This window comes from Maylandia zebra, linkage group LG11 (assembly GCF_041146795.1).
Source record: "Maylandia zebra isolate NMK-2024a linkage group LG11, Mzebra_GT3a, whole genome shotgun sequence".
NCBI lineage: Eukaryota > Metazoa > Chordata > Actinopteri > Cichliformes > Cichlidae > Maylandia > Maylandia zebra.
Window position 1 is genome coordinate 17,027,456 of NC_135177.1, and position 12,357 is coordinate 17,039,812.

At 42.2% G+C, this 12,357-nt stretch overlaps 2 protein-coding genes across 3 annotated transcripts in view; one reads left to right on the top strand and one right to left on the bottom strand.

Annotated features, from left to right (window-relative positions):
• LOC105941351 (neuroendocrine convertase 1-like) overlaps nucleotides 1–12,357 on the bottom strand; it is a 137,425-nt gene that overhangs the window by 115,267 nt on the left and 9,801 nt on the right. Inside the window, exon 3 of the mRNA XM_024804235.2 lies at nucleotides 609–701. Within this exon, the coding sequence (XP_024660003.1) occupies nucleotides 609–701 (93 nt within the window). The remainder of the gene's footprint in view (nucleotides 1–608; nucleotides 702–12,357) is intronic.
• On the top strand, nucleotides 88–5,036 carry LOC143420937 (uncharacterized). Of its 2 annotated transcripts, XM_076889582.1 has the most exons (3): nucleotides 88–159; nucleotides 4,072–4,203; nucleotides 4,279–5,036. In XM_076889582.1, exon 3 carries the CDS (start codon nucleotides 4,279–4,281, stop codon nucleotides 4,804–4,806), a length of 528 nt encoding a protein of 175 aa, XP_076745697.1. In that variant the 5' UTR covers nucleotides 88–159; nucleotides 4,072–4,203; the 3' UTR covers nucleotides 4,807–5,036. The 2 variants fall into 2 exon arrangements, with proteins under 2 accessions (XP_076745697.1, XP_076745696.1); XM_076889581.1 differs by lacking the exon at nucleotides 88–159 and having other exon boundaries at nucleotides 3,998–4,203.

Genomic DNA, 12,357 nt, shown 5'->3' on the forward strand with positions numbered 1-12,357 from the left:
GACGGTTTCCATGGCCACGGAAGCCTAGTGAGGAGGTTGAATTGTGAGCTCCGAGGGTAAAGCGGAGCAGCTTGCTGAAGGTGGCAAGGGAGGAAGGAGGAGGGGATGGGTGCACAAAGTGATATTGGGTGGAACAGGCACACAAGCAACAAGAGCAAGGTAAACAACTTTTATCCATTGCTCAACACGGGCCTGCTTCAGTCTTTTTTTCCTTTCTTTTTTGCCAATCATTTTGCTAATCAACAGTGGAGCATGATTAAAACAGCAATGGCAGCTTAAATGAACTTCCATTTGCATACACTCGCTGGGTACAATCAGAACTGATGCCAGAGTGTAAATTCACTGTGCTAAATGCATCAAAGAGTCTCGTCCAAGTGGCTGGATGCTCTCAACAGCTGTAGTTGTGAATGCATTTCTCAGAGTGTTGCAGGAACAGGCAAAGAAATGAAAGATAAAAGTAAACAGAGTGGCTTCTTTTTCTTTTGGGAACACACAGCTCCTTCCTCTGTCAGTGTCCTCACTTTTCAGTCCATCAAGTGTTTTTTTTTCCTTTTCTTTTAGTTCATTTATTCATTTATTTATGGGGGGGTGGGTGGGGGGATACTTACCCTTGCTGCTGCTGCAAGTCTGTCTTCAAAGGTGGCTCTGTCAGGGCGCCCCCTGGTGTCCCTCAGTGTGTACAGACCGTTCAGGCTGCCAACCTGTGAGCATGGAAAGACAATTTCACATTCAGCTTATACAATCCCAAACTTTTAAGGCGCAAAGTGTTGCAGGGTGCAAGTTATGATATAACATTTGATCATGTGGCTGCATTTTATTTAAGAATGCAAAAACAAAGATGCATTTGGAAAAATCACTCAAGCGCTTTCTTCAGCGCAGAGAAACCAATGCAGGTACAGAGCGAGGGTCAAAGCACACAACGCATTCAGCCTTAATCACCCATCTGACCCTTTTGCACAACATGATTTCAGCGTATCCCCTCCGGCCATCTGTCTTGTGTGGGTTTTTCTGCGAAGGGTGGCCCAAAATCAAATAGCACACAGTTTATCTAACCTTATCCTGGGCTTTTCATTTCCAAGCCTTATAAACTCAATCGTATTGACCGCCTGGGAGAGTTAGAACTAACTAAGTGAAATCTACTCGGCAGCAATTGTGTGCAAGGCACACGTTGTGTGAGTGTGTATGTATGTGTGTGCGGGGCTTGCTGATTCGATCTTCCTTCACTTTCATTCTCTCTATTCTCTGTCCCTGAGGTGCATCAGGGCTGAGACTGCCGAGTAAATTGTCCCAAATTGAGTTCCTTCTTGCCGGCAGATACAGGCCACATCCCGACCGTTTAGAGCGAGACGGGGAGGGAGAGAGAGAGAGAGAGAGAGAAAACAATCACAGCGCACATCACTCGCTTGAAAAATTTCTCTCTAATTTCTCTTCTTGCCTTTCTCTCCTATGCGCCCTCCCCGTCTCTTCTTCTTTTCCCCTCCTCTGCTGATTTCCCTGCTGCCTCTCTTTCTTCTCTGACTGCATTATTCTTATGCTTCTCCCTCTTTATATCACTCCCCGTGTGTCTTCTCTTGTCTTTGTCTGCTGCGATAGGTGTACATCAGTCTTTCCTTGCTCAGCGTGGCTTTTTCCTTCCCTTTGATGATTCAGTCCTCTCCTGCTTGTTCTCCTTCCTCTATCTTTTATTACCCTTTCTCCCTCGATCCCCGTTACCCTCCTTCATCTCTAACAATTTTTTTCCTCCCTCTCTGTGCTCTTTTCTCGCCTCAGTTTCAGTCTCTCCTTTTGCTCTCTCATCCCTCTCGCCACGGCTGGCCCCGTACCCGGTGACATAGTACCCATCAGTGCGCACTTCCTGCGTGGAGGAGCCTGGCTCCGACAATAATCACACACTAAGTTTATAACGCTTGCAGCCCAGCTGAGCTGAGCTGAATTGAGCACACGCGACTCCCCTGACGCCAGTACAGTCCATTTAACTTGGCAGGGGGCTGAAGGCTGGCTGCGGTGGGAATGAAGCATGAGGCAGAGATGGGGATGCCAGTGTGTTTTTGGGATGAGGGAACTTTGGGGGCTGGTGGGCTGGTGATGGAACAGTAACTGGTGATAGATATGGAAATGTAATGAGGGAGGACAGCTGAAGCTGAAACAGTTGCTGGAGGGGAAGAAGAGGGTGTGAGGTTTTGGACATTTGGGTTTAGGAAGAAAGTTGGGTGGGGTTTTTTTTGGTGTTTTTTTAAAATATGCGCAAGTAACTCTCTCTGCATAGACTGATACTTCTTCCTTACTTTCCCTGCTCACTTTCAGCAAAATCCCGTCTGTCCCTTTGTGCAGCTTTACAGAGAAAAAGGAGGAACATTTTCAAGCATCACACAACACAGTCTCACAGAAGTTTGTGGAATACTCATGAAACTGAAAACTTCTTTTTTGGTTAGGCTTGAGACAAGATCATGGATTGGGTAAAATACAACTCCTACCACTATTTTTCCTTTTTAGCTTATTTTTTCCGGTTGCCTGGGTCACACATTCCCACTGAGGACTCTCCGAGATGTATGTGGCACCCACATGAAATACACTTCCTGATGAACCCTAGTTTCATTGTTGTGCTGATTGCAACGAAAACAGAATAAAATAAAAATCAAGTCCATTTACATAAACCAATAAACTGCTTTTCCATGACTACTTCATATTTTTTATCTATTTCTATAACCACGATCTCCAGCAAATAACTAACTAACCCTGATGTTGGACCTCATTTAGTGGGGCAACAGCAGTATGTAGTCCACAAAGTCCACAAACAGCATCAAATTTCACTTTGTGGTTTGTGATCTTCACAAAAGAAAAAAAGAAAAAACAGAGTATATATCACCTATATATCTGGGCTTCCTTGTCATATTTCAGCATATTACACTAGACATAAAATGCAAGCCATTGGAGCTAAATATTTCCTTGTGACACAGGTGCATATACCCTTTAAAACAGCAGACTAAGCCTCATAAACACACAAAGACACTTGCTGCTTCAGTGAGTTACTGATGTATCACAAAATGTCAACTCTGGATATGAATCGTGTGCACACATCGCGCACACAGACAAGCTACAGCTGTACAAGAAAATTAGTGAGCAATTTCAAACCAACCAAAACAAATGCACACTTTTTGTGCCCTGCCAGAGCAAGTTCACAGCAAAACAATATGAGGCCAATCAGGGGACCGTTGGTATGGCTCTCCCTCTGCTAATGAAGGCACTTTAAAAAGGTAATCTAATTCACCAGCAGCAATTAAGGCTGGGAGCGCCTTGTCACTATCAATTATTCGCTCCTTCACTCATGTTCTCCAGTGCGGACGCTGAGCCTGCCTGACACACTGCACTGTCGGACAAATCAACCCCATCAGCCAGCAGTCACTGAGAACACTAATCATGAGAGTGTTCAAAGGCACACAAACACACGCCCAGACACACAAAGAGACATGTGATACTGTAGGCTTGAATCGGTGCACAGTGAACTAAGTGAGCTTGGGATGAATTTGGATGTTCTTGCTGACTGGACGCTGGTACCAACAGACTGATCCGTTCCTCTTTGGATCCTCTATGATCCTTTCGTTCTTTTGGGGACTTCTTTGTGAGTGAGCCATTTCCTTTGCTGCACTGCCGCACCAGATCTTAGGGTTCCCCCCACCTATCGAATCCACTTTAACCCCTCACTGTTTGCAAACTCGCTGGTTCCCATATACATAAAGGTTGAAACCCCCTCCACTACCACACACCCTATAGCGAGTTTAAAGTACTACATCACCAGCATATATGAAATCATCTTCATTGCTAAGCTTTTATTATTCTGGTGTGCACAGCTGACTGGCTGCTCCTCTATTAGCAGCTGTTCTTCGCAGCTAGGAGTGAAAGCAGAAGTAAGACTTTACATTGGTAACTTCCTTTAGTCCCTGAGATACGCCTGCTTAGTTTAATTATTCTTTCAAATGGGACTTTCACAGAGTCCAGCTGTACAGCAATCACTTCCTTTTTCATCGCACATAGAGAATGAAAACCCTACCAGTGTGCTTTCTTTTTTTTCAGTCTCTCCACATAAGACAGAGAGAAGACAACCGCAGGATCGAATAGTTCGTTCAGCTGCAGCACAAAACACCAACTTTAGTTTCGGTTGCAGGCACGCTTTGAGACTACAGGGAAACGGGTACCAACTAAAAGGTAAGTTGTGAGAAAATGTTTCTTTAGTGTAGTTTTAAGATTCCTGTTCTCACACTGGGATGTCTTTTTTCATAGATGGCACACGACAAAGCCTTGTTTTGTTTGACTTTGGTGTTGTCTGTGGTCTTGACCTCACCTCCGAAAACCCTCGACTCAATACAACAACTCCAGGACAGCGGGTTTGGTCAGCCGCCTCCTCGCCATGGCCTTAAGCTGCTGGTGTGGTACGTTCAGAACTGCTTGGACAACAACATGAGGGCTCTGTGTGATCCCTACCGGGGAGAATATGGGTTTCACTTGTTTCAGAACAAAGGGCCAGTTCTTCCTGTGATAAAAGACAGACAGCAGTGGAGCTATTACACCATTGGAAACCTCCACTATCCTGGCGCAGAGAAGCTGCCGTATGAAGTCAGAAGATACTACAACCGCAGCAATCCTAAAAGTAACATGGACAGAGTTTTGGTGAAATATAACAAGAACAACAAACGAATCGACGAGCTTTATGCATCCGCGCATTATGAGCCAAAAGAGACGTACAGGATTGGGCCCAATCTTCTTGCATCTCTTCGAAAGAAAATCGCCTTCGTTAGCACAGACGTGTAGGAGACCTCTGATCCTAAATCAGTACAGTATGTAACAGCTTTGAGAATTTTGTGAATCTAAAAAATACAGGTGAAGTCACAATCTTTGCTTTTATGCTAGTTTCTTTGAAATAAAGTAGCCACAAGTTTTCACTTTGAGGCTTCAGTGTAAACTATCAGCTTTTGTGTAACCTGCATCTTATGCCTGCTTGTAGGGAAAAAAAGTAATCAATAAAATGTGTTACAAATGTGGCTCCCAAAGTGGTTTTCCTACTTTTTTACATAGCATGCCCTACTTCAGACAACCAAAAACATTCATTCAACTTAGTGTCCATCCACATTTTTTCTTCTTGTAGTGTTATTAGCAGGTCTAAAAGGGTGTGGAATCACTGTCAAAGCCTCACTACATTCTTCATTTCCAGTTAATACTTGTACAGGTGCTGTTATTGTGTATATATTTATTTATATTTCTTCATACATTCTTATATAGTTCTATATTGTGTATTTTGTTGTACAGTTATTTTATTTTCAACTTTAATTTATATATTTTATCTTATTCTTTCCCAGTTAAATTTACCCTTCATTCTAATTTGTGTTGTACAGTTATTTCATTTTTAACCTTAATTTATATTTTATTCCTTCCTAGTTAAACTTACCCTTTTAAATTTTTCATATTTATGTCCTATCTTATTCATAGCCTTTTCCTTTTTTTGTTTTCTTTAGGTCACGAGCAGTTGTCCAAGCATTTCACTACATATCGTACTGTGTATGACTGTGTACGTGACAAATAAAAATAAAATTTGAATTTGAAATTTGAACCGGGCAAATGGCACTGGCATGGGTAAAAAAAACCAACTGACTCAACAAGTTTATCCTCACTAATTCGATTGTATTTTGTTTCTTTTATGTTGCACTGTCAGTTTAGATAATAAAATACTAAACTCTCAGTCAGATTTTAACATCTTTTGAAAGAAACTAAAATCTAGCTGTGTAGAAAAAAAGATTCAAACGTTTCACATTTTGACAATCATGCTGTAGGATGCCTATCAACTGGAGCATGTTTCAGAAAAAATAAGACATGCCTTCAAGAACGTGTGAACTAGTGAAAAATATATATGTATTTAGTATCTTTTTGGTGGGAGGTAGTTAAGAGTGCCTGCTGACGTAAATGTGTTAAACAGCTGATGAAAATTGGGGGTTGAAAATTCCTTTATTATATGATTAGAAAGGCAGTGATCCATGATCAGACAAACCTGTTTAAATTCACTGAGGTTTTTCTAAAGCATTATGCTAAGATTGAATCTGACACATGGATGCACAGCACCCTGACCTATCGCCCTCTTCCCAGACTGAGAGCAGCTTTAACTAGTCCTTCAGACTGTAGACAGAGGTATAAGTTGACAGACAGCACTATTCACCAGGCTCTTCTCAGGGTCTCTATTGCTTAACTGAATCTCCCCAATCCATGACCTTATTACAAAGTACTGATAGAGAGGGTATATGCATGACAGTGTTGCTGCTGTATAAAGCCTGTAAAGAAAAAATCTGAACTTAACTATGTTGCCACTGCAAATAAAGATCCTGGGTAGAGACAGATGTTCATGATAAATTACTATTAATTTAATATCTCAAAAGTCCATTTTATCCAAGACTGTCCTGTGAAAATGTCTTTTTAAATTCATATTTACATATAAACATATCGCCATTACAAACTGATAAACTTTGAATCTCATTTGTAATTTGTACATATGTAGGATCTTTACTTTACAATATGAAGCACCTTCAGGCGTCTGTTGTGATTTGGCGCTATATAAATAAAACTGAATTGAACTGCATTAAAGAAAAGCATGCTGTTGCACCTCTTGCAAAAAAAGAATAAGAAACCACAGCCCTGATGAATGGGGACAAGTAAATGAATATTTTCCCACATGAGGTAAAATGTGCAGAAAACCTCAGATAACATAATATATAAAAACCAAGGAGACCACACCTATGATTTTTCAAGAACCGCAAATCAATTCATATCAAGCACATTTGAATTTTTATTTAAGTTCATGTGTCATATGAACTGTAGCATTATCTGACACACCTCCTCCTGTTGACCTAAAGGCTCTGGATCTGTGGCTCTCTATTCGCTGTGTACCTTTTGTACCAGAAAATCATAGAAGGTGTGTATGCAATACACTCATTGTATATATTTAATACAAGTTGCATAATTATTGCAATACTGAAAACTGTAGATACCACGTTGGCCTACTTTATGACCCTGCAAAAAGTTCTCCACCACTAAAGTCTCAGAGTATAGTCCTGTCAGTCAGTCTGATCATCATCATAATCCGATTTGCCATCACTGGAATTGATCGTCACATTTTTGTGATGTCACAGCGTAGCAACTCAGGGAAAAAATGCACATGGGAAAAGTTTTCAGTCACTTTTACAGTCATTTGTGCCATAAAGCCAAACTCTGCTGTTCAGTTTGTGGTTAACACTCTGTTTGCCATTAAAAACCAGGATTTTTTCCTAAACTCAATCATAACTGCAAGCTGAAAGCTGACAATGACAAGAGCACGCACAAGTCCAATAATAATAATAATAATAATAATAATAATAATAACTGTTTTCACATGGGACACAAAGCCTTGTTTGAGAAAGTCCTGTGCTTGATCCTTTCATCCAGCACAGCCTCATCATTATGCAGACTTTAATACGATCTTGTGTGAACAGCATTAACTTGGCGATATCAGTGATTACTGGAAAAAACAAAAAGATCTGGAATACTGACAAAAACATTAACATAAAGTATTGGGCATTGTTTAGAGTTCCCAAGGTAATCTGACCTGCATGGTGAAAATATAAACACCATAAAGAACGCATAGCTGCACGGCAAATTGCTACTACTAAAAAAATACTCAATAAACTCAAAATTGCATGTCTTGTATATCAAACAATTGCGATAAAGAGCAAAAATCTACAACTTTTCCTTGGATCAGGATATATATATACACACGTATATATATATACACACGTATATATATATATATATATATATATATATATATATATATATATATATATATATATACATATATATACATATAGAAACTGTTATGTTTCTAATGGAGTAAAATGTAACATGCAATTGCTGCTTTATGTCGTAATTAGCAGAAGTGGACAAGCAGTTGGAGAACTCTTGTTTGTACCAGTCAAAAGTTCAAGATAAACTACAAGCAGAGAAGAATTGCTTCAATAAAATAAAAGACAACGACAACAAAATTCTTTTAGCTGCTCACTTTAGGCGTTGCAGCAGATCATCTGCCTCCATCTCACCCCATCGTTAGTACTCTCTTCTGTCACACCAGCCCTCTGCATGTGCTCCTTCACTACATCCATGAATCTTCCCTGAGGTCTTCCTCTTTTCCTCTTGTGTTGCAGCTCCATCTTAAAGATCCGGTCTCCAGTATATCCACTGTCCCTCCTTTGCACATGTCCAAAATCTCTGCCGTGCCTCTGTAACTTTGCTCGACCTGAGCAGTCTGATGTACTAACTTATAATCGAATCCATTCTGTTCTCTCCCAATGAAAATCTTAGCATCTTCACCTCAGCATGCTGTTTTTTGTCTTTTGTTTTCTATTTTAAAGGCTTACAGTGTGAGTTACAACTACAAACAGAGGACGAGCATGTCAGTCAGTCATCCAGGTCATGGTAGTCTTAAGAGCTTGACAAAAGGTAAATAGACTTCTATAACATGTTTGAAGATCCAAGAAACTTCTTCAGTTCTACAACCAAAAGGTGGCGAGTCCTTGGTATCATAACATGCATGAGATGACCTCAATAGGTCACATGATTAGGTGGCGCACGCTCACAGAGTGGTTTCACACAAAATCTCTGGTGGTAATCTCCCACGCCTATTTTACGCCTTGGCTCATGTGGTGACACACGTGATTAATAGTGGATCAACAACCACCTCCTCCCTGGGACAATCCCAAGCAGGGCTTAAATACCTGGGACTCCACCTTTTGGTTTTGAAACTGAAGAAGATTCTTGGATGAGAGGTGAAATGTCTTTAAACAACTCAAAGCAATCCAGTTTCCTTCGGTCAAGTTAGCTACTAAACGTGGTGGTCTACACGAAAACTTCCAAATGGAACTGGTGACACAAACACAAAACTAGGCACACGAATGCTGGATTTATATCATGGGGGGGTCAGAAAGCGGACTCCAAAGCAATGCTAAGATAGAATATTGGGGGGAAAAAAACAACTTATATTTATTTTTAAGCTGCTTTTGCAGCATTTGGGACATATGTTTAACAGCCTTAGGGCTGCGGTTTTGTAGCACCAGGAAGCAGCTGAGTAATAACAGCTTGTATTTTACACTTGTAAAGCCTGAGCGTATTTTTACGCCTCAAGTTCATTTTGGGCATATTGCACAAGTAACTACAGGAACTAGGCCCTCGGCTCCGACTGCTCTGCTAATGTGGCTCAGACTCTACATTGTGTGTATGCACAGCGTGAGAAACACAGAGACTCACACTGCAGCAGCCCTACCACATACAGAGTCAGCTATTATAATTACTGTAATTATCTCAATGTTACAAGTTCACACTCATTTACAGGTCACTGTAACTAAAAATACATAATGGCTACTACAAGTCCAAGAAAGAGACAGAATACATGTCCACCCAAAAACATATCCTGTCATAACTGTGGTGTACAACAGAGCTTCTGGTTGCAGTTCAGACTCTGAGTCTTCTTGGTGCTGAAGCATCCACAGGATCTGCGTGGCTCACTGCTGCTGGCAGCCTCCAGCAGACAAACAGAGAAACAGCAATGGAGGGAGGGAGGGATGGGGGGTGGGGGGGGCATGAAGGATAAACAAAAACAAACACAGACATCAAGAGCCACTGAAGCAGTGTGTGAGAGCCACGTGAGGCAGTCCACCCTATGGAGAAAACAGCAGCTGGTGTGTACACTAACAGCCCTACAGGGGCTGTGGCCTCCACAGCCTCAACTATGGAAAAGCAGAAAAAGGAGAGATGGGAGGGCGATGGAAGGGGGATGCTAGGGGCTAAATGGGGTGAGCAGTTAAGCCTTGTTGGTTACAGTATTGGCAGCAAACGAAATGATAGAAACGAGTGGAGGGGGGTGGAGGGATTTTTACTGTCCATCTTAAAAAGGAAATATATTGGGACTGATGAGTTTTTAAACGATAACGCATCTAGGAGTTACCACAGGGTTTTATATAGTATAAGGTTGGAAGAAAATTAACTCCTAGGTGGTTACAATTATGACTGTATTTTGCTGGTTATAGGCTCCAATTTAACCACAATTTAATAAAAAGTGACACCAAGTTCACTGCTAATGTTTCGATATGTAATAACTATTAAAAAGAGGGTTAAACAGTCCAAAAAAAGAGGCTTTTTTGATCATTGCATAGATTTTAAATGTGAGGCATATATTCTGATGACCTAAAAAAAAAAGCAGAAAGTGCTTCAACAATAATGTGCTTTCTGAAAATTTGAACTCATGTGCACTTCTGTCCTATTGCGCGCGTCTAAACGGGATTCTTCTGCTGTCTCAGGTTCTCATTTTTACTAAAAGGCAAAAATCGCAAAAACAGCACCAGACGATGTTTTCCACAGCAGCGGTAAGTGGAAAGCATGTCCTGAAAGTTCATCCGCAAAGCATGTAAGAAAAACAAGCGCTTCATAACATCTGCTCTGCTTTCATTTATGTCTTTTTTTTTTTCAGCTCTATTTATGGATAAGGACAAAACAAATACCTCAAAGTAAAATCAAACGGTAAAGCTTCAAAACATGCAATTTTATCAACATTTCGGAATTTTTCATATCACCTACAAGAGCATTGTGTGTGTGAGGGTGTTTGTGGGCTTCTGGCACGCCCCACTCCCCGCTCTCGTCCACCACTGTCCTTTATCTTCTTTATCTCTCTGTATTTCCCTCTCTCTCTCTCCATTTCAATATTGAAGAGAGTTTTATTAAGGGCTAGACTCGGATGTGCCGAGGCGCTCTTAGTAATTTTCCTACAAAGTGCTTTAATCCATCACACGGCCAACATGTGGCCTTTGCAGCCATACATCATCTAAGCCCACAGAGAGAGAGCGACAGACACAGAGAGAGAGAGCGACAGACACAGAGAGAGAGAGAGAGAGAGAGAGAGAGAGCAAGCGAGGAGGTGGTAACATAATTTCAGCCCCCTCCTTCTTCAACTTCTTCTTCTTCTTCTGCTTCTTTTTCTTCTTCTCTGCGCTCGTCTCCCTCCAGAGTTTCCCAGCTGGGATGGAAAGCACATCTTCTCCACATATTCCTCATACAAGTCCTCTCTCCATTTACAAATCAGAGTGAGGTATGTGTGAAGATGGAGCGAGGGGAGGGGCTGGGTGGTAAGCAAGGGGAGAGAGAGAGAGGATGAGAGAGAGAGAAAATGAAAGAGATGGAGATAGGCGAGAGTGAATGAGTGTGTGAGGCTGAGAGAGAGAAAGAGAGAGATAAGGAAAATGGAGAAAAGCTTACTGGAATGAATGAAATTGGGGGACAAAAGCGGGTGATAGGAAGTCAGTGTGTGTGTGTGTGTGTGTGTGTGTGTGCTCTGTATGAACAAGGTGTGCGCGCTGTACTTGGATGAGGAAATAGAAATAGGCAGAGAAGGAGTGGAGATGAGTGGTGGGGGGCTGCGTTTCCCAGCATGCAGCTGGTGCTGAGTTGCCCTCTGTGTTGCCCCCGGCCAACACCTGCTTCCATTTTGCTTCCTCCACCCTCCTCACGCTGAGGAGCAGCGATGAACTCCGGGCCCCCTGACTAATGGAATGGGCCCTTGCTCACAACCATTAGAGGATTGGTGTCCCTTTCGGTGCCCCCGAGTGCCCTACAGTACAGAAAAGGGAGAGGAAGGGGCGAGGTAGAAGATGGTGGCAGGTCTGCCTTTTTTTTTTTTTCCCTTTTGGCCCAACACACACACACACACACACCTGGTCATAATATAACAGCCTAGAGTAATCCAGCCAGAGTAAGGCTTGACATAGCTTAGCATCTGACTGAGGCTATTTCTGAGAGGATATTAGAAAATTCTGAATTGGGTGCAGCACTGCGAGGTTTCGGAGAGGGAGCTCTCTGAATGTGTACGACAGCGGCCCCGGCTGATCTCGAAGCGTTTGTGTGATTTCATTTAGCCGGTAAATCCAGTGCTCTACCTCAATTACATCTGCTTTACTCAGATGGAAAACACACCTCTGTGTACAGAGGCAGGGGAGGGGGGGGGGGGGGGGGGGGGGGAGGAGAGAGGAGGGGAGGGTGGAAGCAGGGAGCGGATTGGGGGATTGAATCTCTCGATGAGCTGATAGCACGTCCGAAGACAGCGAGCCAAGCTGTGCAGCGGTAATGTTATGCTAATGATATGGTAATGATATGGTAATCTGCCGGCAGTATTCCACCTCACTGGAGAGAAGGGGAATCTGGGAGGCCTTTTACCATTGGTTGGAGACCGGGGACTTCCTGAAGTCAGAGTTCAAGACAAAACCCTTTCTCACACACACACACACAGACACACCACATTAA

Bases quoted from the DNA above. Each gene is read 5' to 3' on its own strand.
- LOC143420937 (XM_076889582.1), top strand. From the start codon at position 4,279: ATGGCACACGACAAAGCCTTGTTTTGTTTGACTTTGGTGTTGTCTGTG.